Source organism: Trichechus manatus, unplaced genomic scaffold (genome assembly GCF_000243295.1).
Source record: "Trichechus manatus latirostris isolate Lorelei unplaced genomic scaffold, TriManLat1.0 scaffold00127, whole genome shotgun sequence".
NCBI classification, from domain to species: Eukaryota; Metazoa; Chordata; class Mammalia; order Sirenia; family Trichechidae; genus Trichechus; species Trichechus manatus.
Window position 1 is genome coordinate 5,980,948 of NW_004444063.1, and position 20,045 is coordinate 6,000,992.

The 20,045-nt window shown below is 37.5% G+C and overlaps 1 protein-coding gene across 4 annotated transcripts in view; it reads left to right on the top strand.

Annotated features, from left to right (window-relative positions):
- The window catches only part of AFF4 (ALF transcription elongation factor 4), a 103,968-nt gene extending 85,261 nt beyond the window's left edge, over nucleotides 1-18,707 (top strand). For 3 of the 4 annotated variants that reach the window (XM_023738995.1, XM_023738994.1, XM_023738996.1), the window contains 10 exons: nucleotides 1,451-1,539; nucleotides 2,252-2,492; nucleotides 5,453-5,547; nucleotides 6,167-6,230; nucleotides 6,350-6,486; nucleotides 6,742-6,813; nucleotides 8,358-8,451; nucleotides 9,346-9,389; nucleotides 10,838-11,058; nucleotides 14,452-18,707. In XM_023738995.1, the coding sequence (XP_023594763.1) occupies nucleotides 1,451-1,539; nucleotides 2,252-2,492; nucleotides 5,453-5,547; nucleotides 6,167-6,230; nucleotides 6,350-6,486; nucleotides 6,742-6,813; nucleotides 8,358-8,451; nucleotides 9,346-9,389; nucleotides 10,838-11,058; nucleotides 14,452-14,579 (1,185 nt within the window). In that variant the 3' untranslated portion in view covers nucleotides 14,580-18,707. The remainder of the gene's footprint in view (nucleotides 1-1,450; nucleotides 1,540-2,251; nucleotides 2,493-5,452; nucleotides 5,548-6,166; nucleotides 6,231-6,349; nucleotides 6,487-6,741; nucleotides 6,814-8,357; nucleotides 8,452-9,345; nucleotides 9,390-10,837; nucleotides 11,059-14,451) is intronic. The other variant, XM_004384727.1, reaches the window with a different exon arrangement.
- Nucleotides 18,708-20,045: the final 1,338 nt, after the last annotated feature.

The window sequence follows — 20,045 nt, forward strand, 5'->3', positions numbered from 1 at the left end:
AAAAAAAAAAAAAAAAACCCTTCTAAAAGAGCCCTGTATCTCCTCCTCTCCCCTCAGCAGTACCTGTATATCAGTCAATATCTATAGGTTAAATTTTGATTTTATAAAATGTATAACACCAGGAAACTCAGTGATAGGTTTTTGAGATTCATGGCTTTGGTGAAATAAAGTGTCAGAGACAGTTTCTGGAGATAAAGCAGGTGGTACTGAGAGGCTGACCCAGTCGAGGGTAATGAAGGATATAGATTCCTTTCTCTCGTGTCTTCATTTGTCTCTTTCATCATTTTGTGTAAGGGAACAGACCATTTTATTATGACAGATTATTTGCATTCTTGTACCCTGATAATTAGAAGCACTAGGAAAACTCAGAATCACCTAGGGAAGTAGCATGGAAATTATAGGTGGGCTCACAGCTTATCTTTCAGACAAAAAGCTTTTCAAAATCATTGGGCTTGGCTATGATAAAAAAAAAAAGATAATCAGTATTAGCAAAGATGCGAAGAAATTGGAACCTTTATACCTTGTTGGTGAGAATGTAAAATGGTATAGCTGTTTTGGAAAAAAGTTTAGCAGTTCCTCAAAAAGTTAAACATAGAGTTACCATATAAACCAACAGTTTCACTCCTAGGTATATGTCCAAGAAAAATGAGAATATACATCCTCACGAAAACTTGTACATAAATGTTCATAGCCACATTATTCAGAATAGCGCAAATGTGGAAACAACCCAAATAGTCATCAGCTAATGAATGGGTAAATAAAATGTGTTATATCTATACAATTAAATATTATTCAGCCCTAAAAAGGAACAGAGTATTGATACATGCTACAGCATATGAACTTTGAAAACATTATGCTAAGTGAAAGAAGCCAGATGCAAAAGATCACATATTGTGTGATTGTTGCATTTATATGAAATATTCAAAATGGTCAAATCCATAGAGATAGAAGGTAGACTTGTGGTTGCTGAGGGTCGGGGATAGGGGGAATGGAATGTGACTGCTAATGGGTATGGGGTTTCTTTTTAGGGTGATGAAAATGTTCTAAAATTGGTTGTAGTGAGATTTGCACAACTTTGTGAACATACTAAAAACCATTGACTTGTGCACTTTAGAAGGGTGAATTTTCAATTTAATTGTGAATTACAAGTTAATTTTCAGTTGAATTGTGAGTTATACTCAATTAAAGCATAATGGAAAACACACCCCCTCCCCAAAAAAATGCCATCTGAAAGACATAGAAAATCTCTTTGAATATTTGGGCTCTGTGTATCTAAAATAAGAGACTTCTCAGTCTTAAAACCTAATTTATTGAACATTGTCTAAGCGAAAATGTTCAAACTTCTTTCTGAAGTTTAATAGGGATAAACTGGGAGTAACTAGTGCTACAAACTGAAGTTGCATGAGTAAAAGTCAGACCTAGTAGCTGCTGTTTTCTGTTTTTCACCCAGAATGAAGATGACAACCGAGCCAACGAGAGCAAGAAACCCAAAATAGAAGATAAGAATTCGGCAGGCCACAAGCCATCCAGCAACAGAGAGTATGTCCCCAAACATGTTGCACACCAATGTTGTTACTATATGTATGACATTTGTGATTGGATGCTTTCTAACATGCCCTTGGAGTGTTCTTTTAGTAAGCATATACATGCACACATATACATACAACAAAATAGCGGGCACTTTTGCTTCTAGCACAGAGGGCTGGAAAGGATTTAAGACTCCGTCACTTCTTCTTGTCTTCTTTTTTTGGTGGGTTTAAGGGTGAAAACCCTACTGGGCAGTTCTGCTCTGTCCTGTAGGGTTACTATGAGTCAGAATTGATTGAATGGCAACGCGTTTGGTTTTTGGAAGGGTAAGTATGGAATAAGAAATAAGGTAAAGCTTTACAACTTTCTGAGTATATGGCAAGCTTGTCTATAACTAGCAGGAGACTAGTTGCTAACTTGTGAGCATTAATCTTTTCACTCATCATTCATCTGCTTGTTCATTGAACAAATGCTTACTGAGTATTTATTGTGTGGTAGGCCCTGTTTTAGGCACTGGGTATACAGCCATGAGGGGTGGTGGTAGGGGACAGACAAAATGCATACCTTCATGGAAGTTACAGTTTTATCTTTTTTACAGAAACCATGTGCCCTAGTAATCAAATAGGGGAAAAAATTAACTTGAAAGCAGGCAAAGACAAATGGAAAAATCCACCTCTCCTGTATTACTGTGTGGAGAAATGAGGGCATTTATTTGGTTTGGCAGGTCATCTAAGCAGAGTGCTACAAAAGAAAAGGATTTGTTGCCTTCTCCTGCTGGGCCTGTTCCTTCAAAAGATCCAAAAACAGAACACAGCTCTCGGAAGAGGACTATTAGTCAGTCTTCCTCCTTAAAGTCAAGCAATAATAGCAATAAGGAGAATAGTGGCAGCAGCAAAAATAGTTCCTCCACATCAAAGCAGAAGAAGACTGAAGGGAAAACTTCCAGTAGCTCCAAGGAGGTCAAGGTAAGGTATGGGGACCTGAGCCTTTTGAGAATCATTCTGAATGCCATGTGACTTCTCCAAGGTGGCACTCTGTGCTTTGAAATTTTTGCAAATATCTCATTAAATTTATAGGCCTGTGCATTTTACTCTCAAAATGTCCCTATCTTGATGATAAACTTATGCAGTGATCTGAGACCATTAAAGCAGTAAGTCAGCTGGCCACATGTATGTTAAGATAGAAGCCCATAATTAGGAAAATTTGTTATGAAAGTTTTTGTAGTAAGATCTTGATCTAATTTTAAATGGCTCTGTTTGCTAAGATTGAATTCTTGTCTATGGCTTGAAATTGGCTTTGAATTTTTTTAGAATTAGATTCTACAAACAAGTTATTTTACATACAGTGAGAAAGCAACCGTTTGGTTTTGATTCATATAATAAAAAAAAATACTTGGTTGAGCTAGCACCGGATTTATTGCTAGAGCATTGCTCATAATGTAGGGGAATATTCTTCATACTTGTGGGTGGGAAATTGGATCAGAGAAGCTTTTTCAAGGCTGTACTTTAATAGACAAACTCTTCCCCTCAGTTTTTTTACCAGGTTATTTGTATTGCTTTCAAAACTACTACGATCAGGAGAAAACTCCCTGAAATCAGAGTACACGAGACAAAATTAAGAAAATACTTAGATTTTTAGGACTGTCAGTGAATTATTATTTGTAACTTAAGCAAAGGTTGAAGAGTTGAAAAAGTGGAGTGTTTTAAGGCATTAGTCATGCTTATTAAATGTTTTAAATTGAGGTAATTTTAATTATGAACAACTTCTCCAATTGAGGTATACAGAAGGCTTTTCTCGAGCTGAACACTCTTCTGTAGTAATCTAGAGAGTTAGCCCCAGCGTCCTTAGGAACCTAACTGTTCTATTGGCCTCCTTCACTGTCCTGGTTCTCCATCTGCCTGCTAACTTGCTCCTCCTCCATTTCCCATCCTTTAACTGTAAGATTTAAGGCCCCCATGCTTGTTTTGGGGGCCTCTTCTTTTTAAAAAATGCATTCATTATGTGAGCCCATCTGCTCATTTGGCTTCTGTCTATCTCATAGGTAAAAATCACTGTCTCTTCTTTATGTGTTTGTCAGCTTCTTAAAGGCAGAGAATTGTGTCTTTACTTATTTTGTGTTTTATCCAGTCCTTAGCGCAGTGGGTAATCCGGAAATATTTGTCAGGTCGAATGTAGTCTTGCGGTACTCTGCTGTTACTGACAAACTATTAAGTAGGCCTGACTACTTTGATTCTAAGATCTCATGGCAAAGGAGGAGTGTGCTGTCACAAAATAGGGAGAACAGTTAGGGTCACATAGCAATGTATGTAGAAATTTTTGTGTTAAGAGACTTAACTTGAATTGTAAACTTTCACTTAAAGCACAATCAAAAAAAAAAAGATCTTATGGCACTTGACAGTTGTTAAAGTTGTTAAGGTTAGTCTTGGCAGTTTTCAGTTTAGGCGGGTGCATCTAAGTTTATTAAACAAAAGCCTGTAATTTAGAAGATATGCTATATGCTATTTTTTATTACATCATCTAAAGAAAAATAAGAATCTGGAAAACCAAAATCACATAGAATTTTTATACAGTGAACCTGTGAGAGCAGAACTTTGACAGGACTGCCTTGTTTTTCTGGGTCTTGCAATTTTTCTGCCTTTGACAGGGTGCAGTCTTGCCACTTTTCTATCACTCAGTTTTAGTGGAAAATATTTGCACTTTCCTTCTCTGACAGGTTTCCGCCTTACACAGGTTCCGGCTTTCGGAGGTTTTACTGTATAAGAAGAGTGTTGTAGTATCTGGAAAATTCTTTTCCTTATTTTCCAAAAACTCCAGTTTCCCTCAAACAAACCTAGGTGCTCATAGGCCTATGTATAAAACAGAGGGAAAGCTATCCTAGTAGTGTTGTACTGCAACGTTAATATTCAGGAAATCATTTCATAATCATACCAACTTTACCATAAAGAACTTTCGTCAAATCTCAGGACTCTGATTTCTGTTCCTTGAAGTAAGCTGTAATGCATAGAACTGAAAAGTTTATTGTTCAGGAAAAGAAAAAATTGTTACAATGGTTCCTTTTAAATAGATTTTTAGCAAAATAAGTAGAATTATGTGATGTATTAGAGTTTTAATGTTGAAATATTAATGTATTTGTGGAATAAATTCTGTTATGAACAAGATGTGTATTCAGTTTATTAAAGATAGGGTTAGGTGGGGAGGCAATTGGAAAGACAGAATGAAATTTAAGAAGGAAGCTGGGCTTTGAAATCAGATGGATCTGGGTTTAAACCCTGCACCCTAGGACTGCCACTTAAAAGCTGTTCGAACTTGGGCAAATTATACAGCCTTCTCGAAACTGCTTTTTAGTCTGTCCTAAGGTCAGCAGTTTGAATCCACCATCTGCTCCTTGGAAACCCTATGTGGCAGTTCTGCTCTGTCCTGTAGGGCCTCTGAGTTTGAATTGACTCAACAGCAATGGGTTTGGTTTTTTTGGTCTGAAATAGCGATATTTATTTCATAGAGTTGTTGAAGGATTAACGACGTTGCCTAAGTACTTAGTTAACTTAGTGCCTGGCTGGCAAGCACTAAGCCTACAGTAAACAGATGTTATTACTGCTGTTTTTCATTGACCAGTAATTACCAGTAAATTTTGCTCTAAGTAGTACTGCCATTTTGATATTAGGTGTGTATATTCCTTATGTTTTAACAAGTGCCCAGCACATAAAAGGCCCATAATAAATAGAGTGACTATTTTGGTCATATAAAATTAACCCTTTCTATAAAAAGGAAGTTTATGTTCTGAAGTTTAAAAGTTTTATAACAAGGAAATGAATTACTAGAGGCACTGGAATTTCATTTCCTTTTTACTAGTGACTTAAATACTTTAGTTTAATTTTTAATTTCCTCATAATTTTCAACATAGTTATATGTATTTTTTTTTTGTCAGGATAAGGCTCCAAATAGCTCCTCTAACTGTCCTCCATCTACACCAACTCCTGATGCTTCTAAGCCTCGGAGAACAAAGCTTGCCTTTGACGACAGGTGAGATAAATGTGATTTTTTTTTTAATGCATTTAAGAAAGTGTTCCAGTCAGCATATGTGCAACTCATTTTAATTTCTTTCAGTGACCAGAAGAACTAATACTTGTAATGTATTGTGATCCACTGAGTAGTCAAGTTTTAATTAGAAAGGCACCCACTAGCCCAAGTATTCCTCCTTTAACTAACTCCGTGGCTCTCATGGGGAATGTGAATGATAAGCCATCTAGTAGATTTTTACTGTTTGTGGGATCACTGTTTAAAACAGGGGACTTTCTTTGATAAGATAGAACAGTTTTATTGTCCCCCTCTGCCCCGTTTTGATAACAGGTCATTTTTCCAACCCACATTTTATTTACTCTAACCTTTGAAACGACCTGGATAAGTTAGTATTAAGTACTAAGGAGCTTGATTTCTTTAAGTAGAAGACTAGCCTTGAGTTGGCCAAGATGATTTATGCTGTTAACTTGATTTAAACATTTGTCAGGAAAAACTGAAATAAATGTTTAGTAATAGCTCACTTTATTTGAGGACATGAAAACTGAGGGATACTAAAAACTAAAATGAATTAGTATTATGAAAATGTTTACCAATTTATTTTTAATAAAAATTTACATTGCAGAAATTATTCAGCAGACCATTATTTACAAGAAGCAAAAAAACTAAAGCACAATGCAGATGCATTGGTATGTAAATATTCTTCTCACATGTTTGTATTTAATCAAGTTAATTGAAACCCGCATTTGTTGTTTGTACCCATAGTAGATCTGTGCAGCTCTCACTACCTTTATTCTCCTTTCTTCAGTCTGATAGGTTTGAGAAAGCAGTATACTATCTTGATGCTGTGGTATCTTTCATTGAATGTGGGAATGCGTTAGAGAAAAATGCTCAGGAATCCAAGTCCCCATTCCCTATGTATTCAGAGACGGTGGAGCTCATCAAGTAAGTGGAAAGACTTGCCACATCATTGATAATAACATTACTGCTCTGGTCCACTAGGAAGGGGCTGAATATGTTAACTCTATACAGAAGAAGGTACTTAATCCTTTATTGTCTTGGATAAGGAGAACTAGATATTTCAGTGGATAATTTTGCCTTATATGAGGTTTGATTCTGAATTTTGAGTGCAAAGAAGTCATAAGATCAAGAGGAAGTATTGTTTTCTGCTTGTCTTTTGTTTGTCGTTTTAACTCACAGATACACTATGAAGCTAAAGAATTACTTGGCGCCAGATGCTACAGCTGCAGATAAAAGACTCACAGTACTTTGGTAAGTGTGCTTCTGTTCTAGCCACTGTTAGATGACAGGCAGTTCTATAATAAATTCTGCTCTGTATTCTCTTCTGACAGTTATCCTTGGATCAACCTTTCAACCTTGTCATATATCTGTTCTTGATGGGTAAAGCAGGAAATGACTCAGAATTCCTACTGAAGGATTTTACTTGTTGTCAGTCTCTGATCTGTTGCCCTCTTGAGGAAAGCCTTGGTGTGGAGCCAGTATTAGAACCCAACCCCGTCTTAAGTGATCACTTTTCTGGCCTCTTCTTTTTGTATCCTATCTCTCCATTCACATATATACCTTTCCTTAGGGAGCAGCAGATAAGAGAAGCAAATTTCAAAACTAGATATTCTGAAGACCTGGAGTTGGACAGTTCTTGTTTTGCGTGTAGTATGTTGGGTGTAGCACCAGACAGAGCTGTAATGTGCCTCTAGGTTGCTCAGAATAAAGAAAGTGACTTGTTTGTTCTTTGTCTGGGAGATATTATCAGTTTATTTGTTATAGGAGTTATTTGTAGCCTGGCTCTATGTTCAACACTGGGAATGCAGCTGTGACTAAAACACTCATGATCCTCTTCCTCAGGGAGTTTATAGTCTAGTGTGAGGAGACAGAAATTAATCAGATATCTATACAAGTATATGAATTAACTGCTTGGAAAGAAAAGCGTATGTAACTATAAGAGTAGCAAGTAGGGAGACATACTCTTAGGTAGAGGAAACAACATGTACAGGGGCTGGATGGAAAGGACTGGAAACTTCCAAGGAACTAAAAGAAGACCAGTAAGGAGTGAAAGTGACTTGGAAAGGCAGGCAGGGATGACGTGAAGGGCTTTTATAAGCCATATTAAGGTTTATATGTTTCATGTACCATTCATTCATAATTGAGTTTCCTAGGATTTTTGCTTGTTTTTTTAATTTTAGATTATTTTTCATTTGATCAAGGAGACCTCATGGTGCAGTGGTTAAGTGCTCCACTGCTAACCAAAAGGTTAGCAGTTTGAACCCACTAGCTGCTCCACCGGAGAAAGATGTGGCAGACTGCTTCTGTAAAGGTTACAGCCTTGGAAACCCTATGGAATAGTTCTACTGTGTCCTATAGGGTCACTATGAGTCAGAATTTACTCGACAGCTGCAGGTTTCAGTTTGGTAGTCCTAGGTCTCTTAGCCGTCTTCCCCTCCCTAGGATGTGTACCACAATAAGACACATCTTTTGGTTTTGCCTAAGGGTGAGTGTTGTTGACTTTATATCAAGATCTGCTTACAAGGCTCAGCCCTATATTCTTACACGATGTAGAGGTTGCCTCTGCAGAAGTGGCCAGAGTCTAATGTCCTGGTAAATAAGCTACCCTTTCTTCCATTGGCTAGCCTGCGATGGCAAAGTGGTTAAGAGCTTGACTGCTAACCAAAAGGTCGGCAGTTTGAATCCATCAACTGCTCCTTAGAAACCCTATGGGGCAGTTCTACTCTATCCTGTAGGGTTGCTATGAGTTGGAATCAACTCAATGGCAACGGGTTTGGATTATTTTTTTTTTTTAGCCTACGATGCCAGTCTTTGCTGTACCTGAGGCTATTCAAACTGAAGAAGGAGAATGCTCTGAAGTACTCAAAGACTCTGACAGAACATCTGAAGGTAAGTGTACAAAAAAAGGAAGGTCCATTTCCTAGGAGACAAAACTTGTAAAGTCCCAGTCCCCCCCCCCCCCCCCCCTGTGTCCTCATACCCACAGCAGGAGAGGAGCTGTTACTTAGAAACTTTCAAATAAATTTGAGGTTTTGGGAAAAGTTTTTAAACCCATGATAAATGCATATATGTATCCCATTGTAGAACCTAGAGAGCCTTATGCAGCAGCTCTTAATGAAATTTCAGTAGATGTAACCTATTTTTATTATGAAACCTAATTTATAATTTAAAAATGATGGCTGGCCGGTCAGCTCAGCTGGTTAATTGAAAAATGATCTTTTGTTTCCACTATTATCCTTCTTTACACTGTTATCGTAGCTTCCTAAAATGTCTTCCTATGTTTTTTCATGACAGCACACACAGATCTTCCTAAAATCCTGCTCTCATCATGACTTTGAACCCTTCTATAGCTTACCATTACCTGCAGGGTTGACTCGAAGCTTCTTACTCTGCCCTGCAAGGACCTCAAAGTCCCTCCCTTGTTCTTTGTCTAAACCTCTACCATAGCCAAATGGTGTGGGTCACTTACATTCTCTTTTCTGCTTCCTTTGTACATAGTATGGCTCACCTCCCTATGTCTATTTATCTGAATGTTACTCATTCTTTCCTGCTGCTTCTGTGAAGTCTTCCAGAAAACCCGAGGTCTTTGCTAAATAACTTCCTTCTGCACATTTTCACACACACATTCCCACACACACACATTTTGCTCCCTTAAATTTATAAAGCTTTTTGAGATCAGTTCTTGTCCAGTGCTTTAAAATATGTTTAGTAGTTCATAAGTAGTATTTTGGTTTTTTGTTTTGTTTTGTTTTAATTATTAAGTATATTTTGTTTTCTTCACAGAATTCTTATAATAATTCTCAAGCTCCATCACCTAGCTTGGGAAGGTGGGTAAAATTTTGTTCCGTAAAATATCATTTGTGACATTTGTTTATTTATAATGTAAAAGTGAAATGGATAGGTACAATTTCCAAAAATAGATGATAATTTTTTTAAATTAAATCCATTTCTCATATTTTTATGTCATCTATCCTAGAAGTGATCATTTTCTTTCCTCTTTATTTTTTTTTTGTAAGTCGAAAGTATAAAATGAATATAATCTTAGAAAGATGAGAGATGGAACATTTCACCTGCAAAAATCTGAGTTTCCTGCAAGAGTACCTCAACCTCACAGTCGAATTTCCATAATTACTTGGAATTTATTACCATGGGCTTATCTTTACTCAAGTCTTGGCACTGCCAGAATTTAATAACAGTGGCATGATTGTAATTTATCCTCCATCCCCGTACCATCCCCATCCCATCCACACTCAAAAGGAGGAAAAACACCATGAAACTTCTATTTTGCTAAGTTTATCTGTTCAGTTACACTGTGTTTATGTGAATTGACATTCTATCTTTGCTCTTTTATGTAGTTTCTCAACCAAATTTATAATGCTAGAAGAGTGCAGATAAAAATATTCTTAAGTGCTTTTTTCCCAACTTCTGATTTTCCTTTTCTTAGTATGTGATCATGGTCTTAGATATTTCCACAAATTTTAATATTCCTGAAATGAATCTTATCAGATTTCAACATATTTGTTTTCTAAGAAGTATCTAAGGAGACTGGTGACGCAGTGGGTAAAGCAGTCAGCTGCTAACCGAAAGGTCAGTGGTTCAAACTCACCAGCTGCTCCACAGGAGAAAGATGTGACAGTCTACTTCTGTAAAGATTTACAGCCCTGGAAACCTTATAGGGACGTTCTCCTCTGCCCTAAGGGGTTGCTATGAGTCGGAATTGACTCAACGGCAATGGGTTTGGGTAAGAAATATTTAGTTGGAAGGAAGACTGAGATGACTGTAGTTGATTTATAAAAGAGGTGTACCTCTTTGTTAGCTTTGGTTAATTTGGTTAAACTAGGAAATTGCTAGAAATTTTGGAGCACAATATTAAATACTTCCATTGACCATTACAAATTTTTGGGTTAATTGTCAACTCCACCCAACCTCCCACACACAATTTAAAAAATACCTGATTGAATGCCTGCATAGATGGAAAATGGGTTATATGGGTTTCTGAGTCTTTGAACTGCTCTAACAAGGTATGTGACTTCAGTTATTTCCCATCTCTTGATCTGTTACCATTCATTAAAACAAAGGGTCTAGGTAAGATCATCACCCACAGTGGCCTTTAGTGAGGTGAGTACTTATTTAGAAGAAAATGTACTTCTGTGGGAACTGTTCTAAAACAATCTTTAAAATAGAAAAGCCTTCATGTAAGAAGAGTCAGTAGTGCTTTGATTTCATAACGTTAACCATATCCATATGAACAAGCTTCCTGTTTCTCTGTGTGTAGCAAAGCAGTTGGGATGCCTTCCCCTGTTTCTCCAAAACTGTCGCCAGGCAATTCAGGAAATTACTCTTCTGGAACCAGTAGTGCTTCAGCAAGTGGCTCTTCAGTGACCATTCCACAAAGGATCCACCAGATGGCAGCCAGCTATGTGCAGGTTACGTCCAACTTCCTCTATGCCACTGAAATTTGGGACCAAGCTGAACAGCTTTCCAAAGAGCAAAAAGGTAGGTAAACAAACAAAAAAAAAAAACCAAACCTGTTGCCATTGAGTCAATTCCGGCTCATAGTGACCCTATTGGACAGAATAGAACTGCCCCATAGGGTTTCCATGGAGTGCCTGGTGGGTTTGAACTGCTGACCTTTTGGTTAGCAGCCATAGCTCTTAACCACTATGCCATCAGGATTTCCAAAAAGGTAGGTAGGACTCTGGAAAAGCGTCAGCTAAGATACGGAATTGTTAAAAGGAACCTTGATGACCTAATTAAGTAAGTGTCTGGTCTACATTTAGTTTATTATCTACAGTCAGTGATAATCAGTTTGCTGATATCAGTTGCTTAGCAGTCATACTGAATGTAACTGAAAGTTTTTTTTTTTTTTTTTTAAACTTTCATGATACTGGTGACACAAACAAAACTAAAAATAGTTCTGGTCTAAAACAAATACACCTCTTAACTCTTTTCTGCACATTAAATGCAGCTCATACTATCTTAGATTAGCACATATATTTTAATACTTTTACAGTTTTAGAATATATGTCCTAATCTACAGTTGTTAACAGTAATTTGGCTGAAGGCTTAGGATTACATCCAGACATTTGTACATCTCAGATATTTAATAAAAAAGAAAGTGCATGCATACTGGATTGTTAGGTGAACTGGAAGAAACTTACTTGATAAACGAGATGATAACATGAATAGATTTTTTAACATTCTTTAAAATTAGCTCATTTGATGCTTTGCACCTTAAGTTCATTATTTTCCAAACTAAGAGCATAGAAAATTATAAAGTATTTAAAGATTTTGAGGTAGTTCTTATCAGGCATGCCCTGGTGACAAAATCATTGAAAGCTCAGCTGCTAACCAAAAAGTCGGCAGTTCGAATCTACCAGCCACTCCTTGGAAACCCTATGGGGCAGTTCTTCTCTGTTCTATAGGGTTAGTATGAGTGGGAATCAACTCAGTGGCAACGGGTTTGTTGTCAGGGGCCGTCAAGTCAATTCTGCCTCATAGCAATCTCATGTAACAGTAGAACTGCCCCATAAGGCATTCCTGGCTGTAATCTGTATGAAAGCATATTGCCAGATCTTTCTCCTGCTAAGCTGCTAGGTAGGTTCGAATTACCAACCTTTTGGTTAGCAGTCCAGTGCTTATCTGTTTGCGCCACCAGGGCTCCTTAAGGAAGAGTACTGTCTAAATACCATCCTATTTTAGTAGAGGAGCCCTGGTGGTGCAGTGGTTAAGAGCTCAGCTGCTAACCAAAAGATTGGCAGTTCAAATCCACCAGCCACTCCTTGGAAACCCTTTGGGGCAGTTCTACTCTGTCCTATAGGGTTGCTATGTGTCGGAAACAACTCCATGGGATCTGACAACAACATTTTAGTAGATGTTATTAGCACATATTTGTGTATGGCATCTATTCAGGTCCATCCTTTTTAGAGAAACACTAGCCAATCAACCAAGTGTCCTTTTGTCACAGAGTTCCTTTAAATACTTCATAGTATGAACGGGTAATTAGGTTAAAATGAAAGATTCCTGTCCCTAAGAAGGGAGTAGAAGAGGAACTACAACACTGAACATAAAGTTGTATTTTTAAAAAACATGATTTGTTCCTAAAATTTTTTTAAATGTCAGTTTTGATCAAGAAACATTAGAGAGCTGACATTCCTCTTAGTCATGCTACTCTCCATTCTTCTCCCTGATGCCAGTTTCCTTTCTTTTTTAACTTGCCCTTACGGTAATTTTCAAACATTGACAGAAGGGAAGAGAATAGTGTAATGACCCCATGTGCCTTGCACTCACCTTCAGCTTCAGCAGCACAACACTTTGCCCATCTTATCTCATCTATTACATACACTCATGCGTGCGCGCGCGCGCACACACACACACACACACACACTCTTTATCTCCCCTAGAATATCTTAAAGCACATACCAGATTTTGTGGCATTTCCCCTGAAAATACTTTGGTATACATCCTTAAGTGATAAGCACTTTTCAAAAACGTGACCACCATGCCTTTTTCCCAACTACCAGTATTAACAATAACTCCTTTATGTCATCTATCCCTGATCGAGCATTAAGTTTCCATTTTGTCTCAAATATGCCATTTTTAAACAGTTGGATTTGTTTAAACAGGAACCAAGCAAAGTCTACACATTGCATTTCATTGATAAGTCTCTTAAATATCTTTTATACTATAACAATCCTTCCTTCCCCTCTCCAACTTTATTTGACCATGTCATTGAAGTTAGAGAGAAACTAGGTCATAGAATGTGTCATTACCTGGATTTGACTGATTACTTCCCCATGGTGTCCTTTAACTTGTTCTTCTGTCCCCCTTATTTCCTATATACTGACAGTTATATCTTGAAACTTGATTAAAGTTCAGTATTTTAGATAAGAACATCTGCTAGGTGGTGCTCTGTATTTCCTCTTGTATTAGGAGGCATGTAATGATTATCCCTTTTTTAGTGTTACTGAGATTGATCACTAGATTGAGGTGGTGTCAACCTGATCAGTTTGATGTCAGATTCTGTATTAAACTTCAGCTTATGCTTTTAGTATCCATTTTTGATCACTTCCTAGACCAGTTATTTCATTAGGAAATACAAAATTTATTAGGAATTTTCTATTCTAACATTCCTTTTGCATTTATTAGCTGGAATTCTATAAAGATGCACTTTCTCAACTGTTTAGTTACTTGTCTTGTTTGAACAGGCTGAGATCTTTATCTTGAGAATTTTCTTCAGTTTTAAAAACCCCCTTCTTACTGTCTGGTTCATACATCCCTCTGTTTTCTCCCTAAATTGCATTGGGATCTAATCTGAGGATACTGTTGCCCCCTCTTCCCCTCTACACCTCCCTTACAAGCATAACAGCCTGTGTTTGTTGACCTAGAAAAAATCCTTTTATTTCTATCCCTTAAAATTTTAAACTACTGTCTAAAAACATGGGTTTTAATTTATTAATGGTGAATATCATATGATTTCAGCAGAAAGGTTGGGTACAGGCTGTCGTTAAGTGTCTGACATCACAGGAGCGCTTATGGGGAAGCATGCAGAATACATCCTCTTTTTTGTAACCACTTGCTTCTTATACAAAAACAGTACACAGAGAATGTTTTAAGTGATCAGATATGTAGTACATTGTGGCACTAGGTCTCCATGTATAACGCTTAATTCCTGGCCATACATTGTGTTTAAAATGTTGTGTGACTTGGGGGAAAAAACTTGAGAGACTATGGGATGGCTTGTTCTAAAACATGAACAGTAATCATTTTAGTAGGGGAGGAAATGTTTTTTGACTTTATGTGAATGCTGTTTTACAATCTAGACTCAAGGTTTTAAAGCAGTGATTCAAAAGGATACGCATCATTTAATGAATGTTTTTGGTTTTCTAGAATTCTTTGCTGAACTGGATAAAGTAATGGGCCCTCTCATCTTTAACGCAAGCATCATGACAGACCTAGTTCGTTACACCCGGCAGGGACTGCACTGGCTTCGCCAGGATGCCAAGTTGATATCTTGAACTGAACACATTCTCGTTGCCTCTGATTTTCTCCACAACACTGTGTCACATCACGAAGGAAAACTGCCATAACACACCACCTAGTCGACACTAAGAATGAGGAATGGTTTTCTTCTCCCTGGTTCATATGGTGTTGTTGTTTATAACCCCAAGCTATCATGTCAATTGATCCCTTTAATGTTCCCAGTATGAAAAATTATTTAAATAGTTTTAAATCTGCAGCACATTGATAAGATGGTTTCATTTTTCTGTAATAAGATTCAAATTCCAGTTGTAATTCATAACTGATTGAAATTCTATTTATTTTAATTTTTTTAAGTTCCCAGATTGGGGCTAGTTTAAAGTTTAGTTATTTCTACCTATAAATTTACTCTGTTGAATATTTAGCATAAATTTAATGTAGGCATTTTTATTTATATACTTTGCGAGCTTTGTTACCTAATAGTGTCTTTTCGTGGTAGCTCTTACAAAAGAGTAAGAGTTGGTTCATCTTAGATATGGACATATTCTTTCCACATCTACTATCTGATACTATTTCAAATCTTAACTACAGTTTTATTGCAGAATTCATATTTAGTATTAAGGATAGTTTCCACATGAAAAATCACTTAAATATGAGAAGATGGCACTCTGTGTGGATGAAAGATGAAATCTGTCTCATTTGGTATGCATTATTTCAGGAACTGTGAACATGTGTTAATAACACTAAAGCAATCACAAGGTGACTATAACTTGCATTTAATGCATTACAGAAGAGGGCAGGCGAACTTTCTAGGAGAAGTACATCATGCGAAGGGTTGCATAAAGGGACAATCTTGAACTTTATGGATTTTATTAAAACCGTGTGTTCTTTTTTGTTGCTAATTACTTGACACTTAGTTGAAACAGAGTGAGTTACTGTTGAAAGAAGGTTGATCAGCTCCAGAGGCTTGCTGCCTAAATCTCTTTAATTGGTAATGTTTGAAGGTTAAAATCTCATTTCAGAATTGTTAGTGTTTTTTTTTTTTCCCCATACTAGATTTTTTCACTCTGACATGAGCATGCGGTGACTGATGTAGGAATGGGCTGGAGCTTTTGTGTGTGTGCTTTTGCTCTACAACTTACAACAATTCAAATGCCTGATGTAAAGATGGTAGATTTCTCCTTCTAAACCTATCTTGTATTTACTCCGTTTGTATTATGAGGGCCCCCATGAATGATGTGGGAGCCCTGGTGGCACAGTGGTTAAGAGCTCAGCTGCTAACCAAAAGGTCAGCTGTTTGAAATCCACTGGCCACTCCTTGGAAGCCCTATGGTGCAGTTCTGCTCTGTCCTGTAGGGGTGCTGTGAATTGGAATCGACTTGATGGTGGTGGGTTTGGTTTGGTTTTGTGAATGATGTATGTTTCTGATGGGAGCAGAGAAGTCACACTAGGGAAGTAACTTGGTACAGTGTGAGCTTTCGGGGAAAGGGAGGGGAGCAGGGGTAGAGTTTAAGAAGACAGCTCTGTAAGAGTTGTGTATCAAAGTACCTTTCCCTACAAGATGCATATAGGAGACAGAGGTGAGAAATGTACCCTCTATACTTTGTCTTTAGTGCCCCTGTCATGTCTGGTGTGCCTTATTATATCTTACCTTTAGATGAAGACTCTGTGGATTGTTTACAGATGAAGCTTTACACTAAACAGGTTGCCCAGCCATACACCATTGGTCTTCTGCAGTAATCATGTTAAATTCTGTTTTCTTTTAAATCTTCCTTTAGAGTCACAAAGATTAATTTCAGAAAAACTAACACTTTGGAACGTGACTTATTCTAACCTATTGGATAATGCTGCTTCAAAAAATAGTTTGTCCATCACCCCATTCCAAAAATGAACCCATCTAATCAGAAAAAAGGATTGCCCTACTATTTAGAGATGATTGCTAAGGCTGTAGATGGAAACCTGGAAAGAAGGGATAGAAAATCTTCGAGTGCAGTGGTACAGTGAATCCTGTGTTTGAGTCTCTTTTACACTTATTTCAGAAGTTTGTAAACTTTCATCATCCAGTGGCTTCATATTTATAGAGATTCTTAACTGTTTGTACTTCAAGTTGTTTTTTACATATCATTGAAGATTAAGATCTACAAATTATGTTGAATTTAACCTTTTTCCCAGGAGAAATTATCTCTAATGTCTTTCTAATTTAATCTTGTTTATTTTAGGAACAGTTTTCCTTAAGAGGACACGATAGTTATTTAGTAAAAAACTCGCCACTGTTAATCAAGTAGATGTATGTCTTGTCCTCCTCTACCCTGTTTCCTCAATTTGCAGTGATGTCTTAGAAATGAAAAAAGCATCATCCAGCGTTCTAGACTTTCAGCAACAGCAGCCAGTGGGGTGCCGCTAAGTTCCAGTGTGTTCTAGTTTCTTGTGTGTCCTGGAGGGCAGCAGGAGCATTTCTAGGATCACACTGAAATTTTGTTAAAGCAGAGTTTCCTGCATGTTTTATGGTGCTGCTCTAAGATACTCTCTTTTTAAAACTGTGTTAATTCTTGGAGAGTGAATTTTTCAACCTTTTCATACTGGAGGATTTTCCCCACGAAGTGATAACGGGCAGTGGATCAAAATGTTATCCTAAATAATTAAATTTTCAATGCCGTAGTCTGTGGCAACACCACTCCCTCTCCTCTGGGTCCATCTTCTAAATGTCTGTCTCTGTGTTATCATCTGCTCCAGCACATGCTTTGGACTCCTATACAGGTGATCATTCCTCCCTCCTCAGTAGGTGTCTTCAGTGTTTTCTAACCATTTAAAACTGAAATTAACAAGTGGCTAAAAACTTATTTAGTCTGAGACTTGTACTTAATATATAGTTAATTATAGGAATAGCAACTATTTTAAAAATTACTCTGTTGACTGCTCTTTAAGACCACACTTGTATGCCAGGAGACAGCAGCGTGCAACATCGGACCCTTTACAGGCAACCAACGCACAGACTGTGGTGGATGAAGTTTTCACATGGTAGTCTTGCCAGCCTGGGCTCGGCTGCAGGGAGCCCTTCCCTCCAGGTGATTCAAGCTTTCACAGCTCAGCCTATGCTCTAGCCTGGCGGGGGCGCACCCAGCCCATTTCTTGCCTCAGTGCCACTTTTCTCTGTGCAAGTAGCCAAGAAGTGACTTTATAAGCAGTGAGTACTGGTATGTTCAGATAAATTTACAGCTGTAGCTGGTGAAGACTGGAGAAGGTTGACCAGCACTGATTTAATTCTCCACTGTAAAAGCAATCTAGAGTAATGTGTGTACATGCCCACACACACTTGTGCCTCCGGGGAGCTCTTGCACTGATGGATCTATGGGCATCTGGGCTGCACTTTGAATGACACACTTGTGGCTTTATTAAATTCACTGTTGTTGTTTTTTTCATTGTTTTCGTTAAAGGTTTAATCAGACTAGATCAGACAACATTATTTTGTATTTAATGACAGAAACTTTGGGAAACTTAACTTTTAATGAATGAGCTTGCATTGTGAAGCAAGAGCCTAAAAAAGGCACCTATTATAAATGGAAGTTCTGGCTCTGGAGGCCAGCACTCCATGGCATTTCAGAGCAGCCAGTGGTCGCTCCAATCAGTGATGCCTAGTTGTGTAGAGGAGGGGGTACGCTGTGTACTCTTCTAGGTGTGAGGGTATGCAACTTTGGATTTTAAAATTATGTACACATACACACTTTATATATATATGTATGTATGTATGAAAACATGAAATTAGTTTGTCAAAAATGTGTGTGTTTAGTATTTTAGCTTAGTGCAACTATTTCCACATTATTTATTAAATTGATCTAAGACACTTTCTTGTTGACACCTTGAATATTAATGTTCATGGGTGCAATGTGTATTCCTTTAGATTGTTAAAGCTTAATTACTATGATTTGTAGTAAATTAACTTTTAAAGTGTATCTGAGCTCTTCTGTAGTAATACAGGGCTCTTACAGGGTGGGAAGGATTTTAATTTTCCAGTTGGTAATTGAAAAAAAAAGGCTTCGTTATGTATTTTGAATTATAGGAGTTTGCCTCTGGGTCCCAGAGACATCTACTAAGGGACAACTGCTTCCGGCATATTGTGATTTTTTTTTTTTTTTTTAAAAAAAACCTGAGTAACATGGGGAGCAAAGCATTTCAAATCCTCATAGTCTCCTATAACTCATATTCCCTAATTATGTGGAACACAAAATTTTATTTCAACTTCATGTATCGTTGTGTTGGAGAGGCAGATTTTTCCTCAATAATAATATTACATACCTAAGGTTGCTATTCAGTAAAATAAATAGAAGAAGTAACTAACACTAACTTTTGAATGACTTGGAATATGTAGTGACGAGGGGCCAAACTGGCCATGGTTACGAGCGTATCTTTCATGGGTTCAACCAATGGAGAAATTCAGTTCAGACCTCTAGATGTTAGAACCAAGCTAGCAAGTGACATGAAGTAAGTTAATAGTTGGTAAAAGTGGTCTTACTGAGCCCCTATTCAGATGAACCCTGTGGTTGATTAAAAAAAACTTGCTGTCTCCAGAAAAGGGAACGGAATGACTATATAAATCTTTTTGTCTCTTTTTTTCATGGAATTTGGTGAAAGAATATCAAGGCATTAGTGTTAAGTCTAAACCAAGTCATACAGATCTTTAAGCATCCTAGAATAGCAGCCTGAGTAATCATCAGGTAATGAAGCTAACTTTCAGGAATATTAGCATTGACCTCTCCTTGCCAGTATTGCTCAGCTAAGCATAAATTGCCATTCTTAAAAAGAAGCAAACAAACTAACAAAAACAACACAAAAGAGGGAGGCCTTTAAATGAGCATGGAAAAGCTCCCACCCAGAAATTCTAGTAATTTTCTGTTTTGACCTCTTAGACTGCTTCCATCTGGTTCTTTTCAGCTTTTAACCATTGGAATTTTCTCCCTGCTGTTCTCTCTGGAAAATATTTGAAAATGCTGCCTTTCAAATCAATGCCATGATTGTCCATACTGTTGAGTTTGTTGTTGCTGTTCAAGAAGTGTCCCCATCTTACAGCTTTATGCACACACCTGGCAAATCATTGACGTGAGCATTCAACAGTACTGGGGGTGGGGTAGGTGGGGCAGGGCTTACCAACAGAGCTGGCTCGATTGGTGGCAGTGCCTGAAAAGGCACCACCTTTGAGGACCAGGTGGGTTGGTAAGCACAGTTATGAAAATTCCTATCTAGCCTCCGTTTTGAATGGTTTTAAGAAATTTTGTATATGGAGGATGGAAATACTTATATATTTATTAAAAATCCTTTTATTTGAAATTAAAATTATTTGCTGAATAATGGTTTGATATTTGGGGAGGGTTTTGGAGGGGAGGTAATGCCACTGATAAAAGCCTTGTTAATTCTGCAGAAAGGTACTGTTAGTGACTGATAGGATGCCTTTATTTGTACATGATCCAAATCTTTGTTTTACGTTTCTTCTATCCAAAATATTTAGGCAT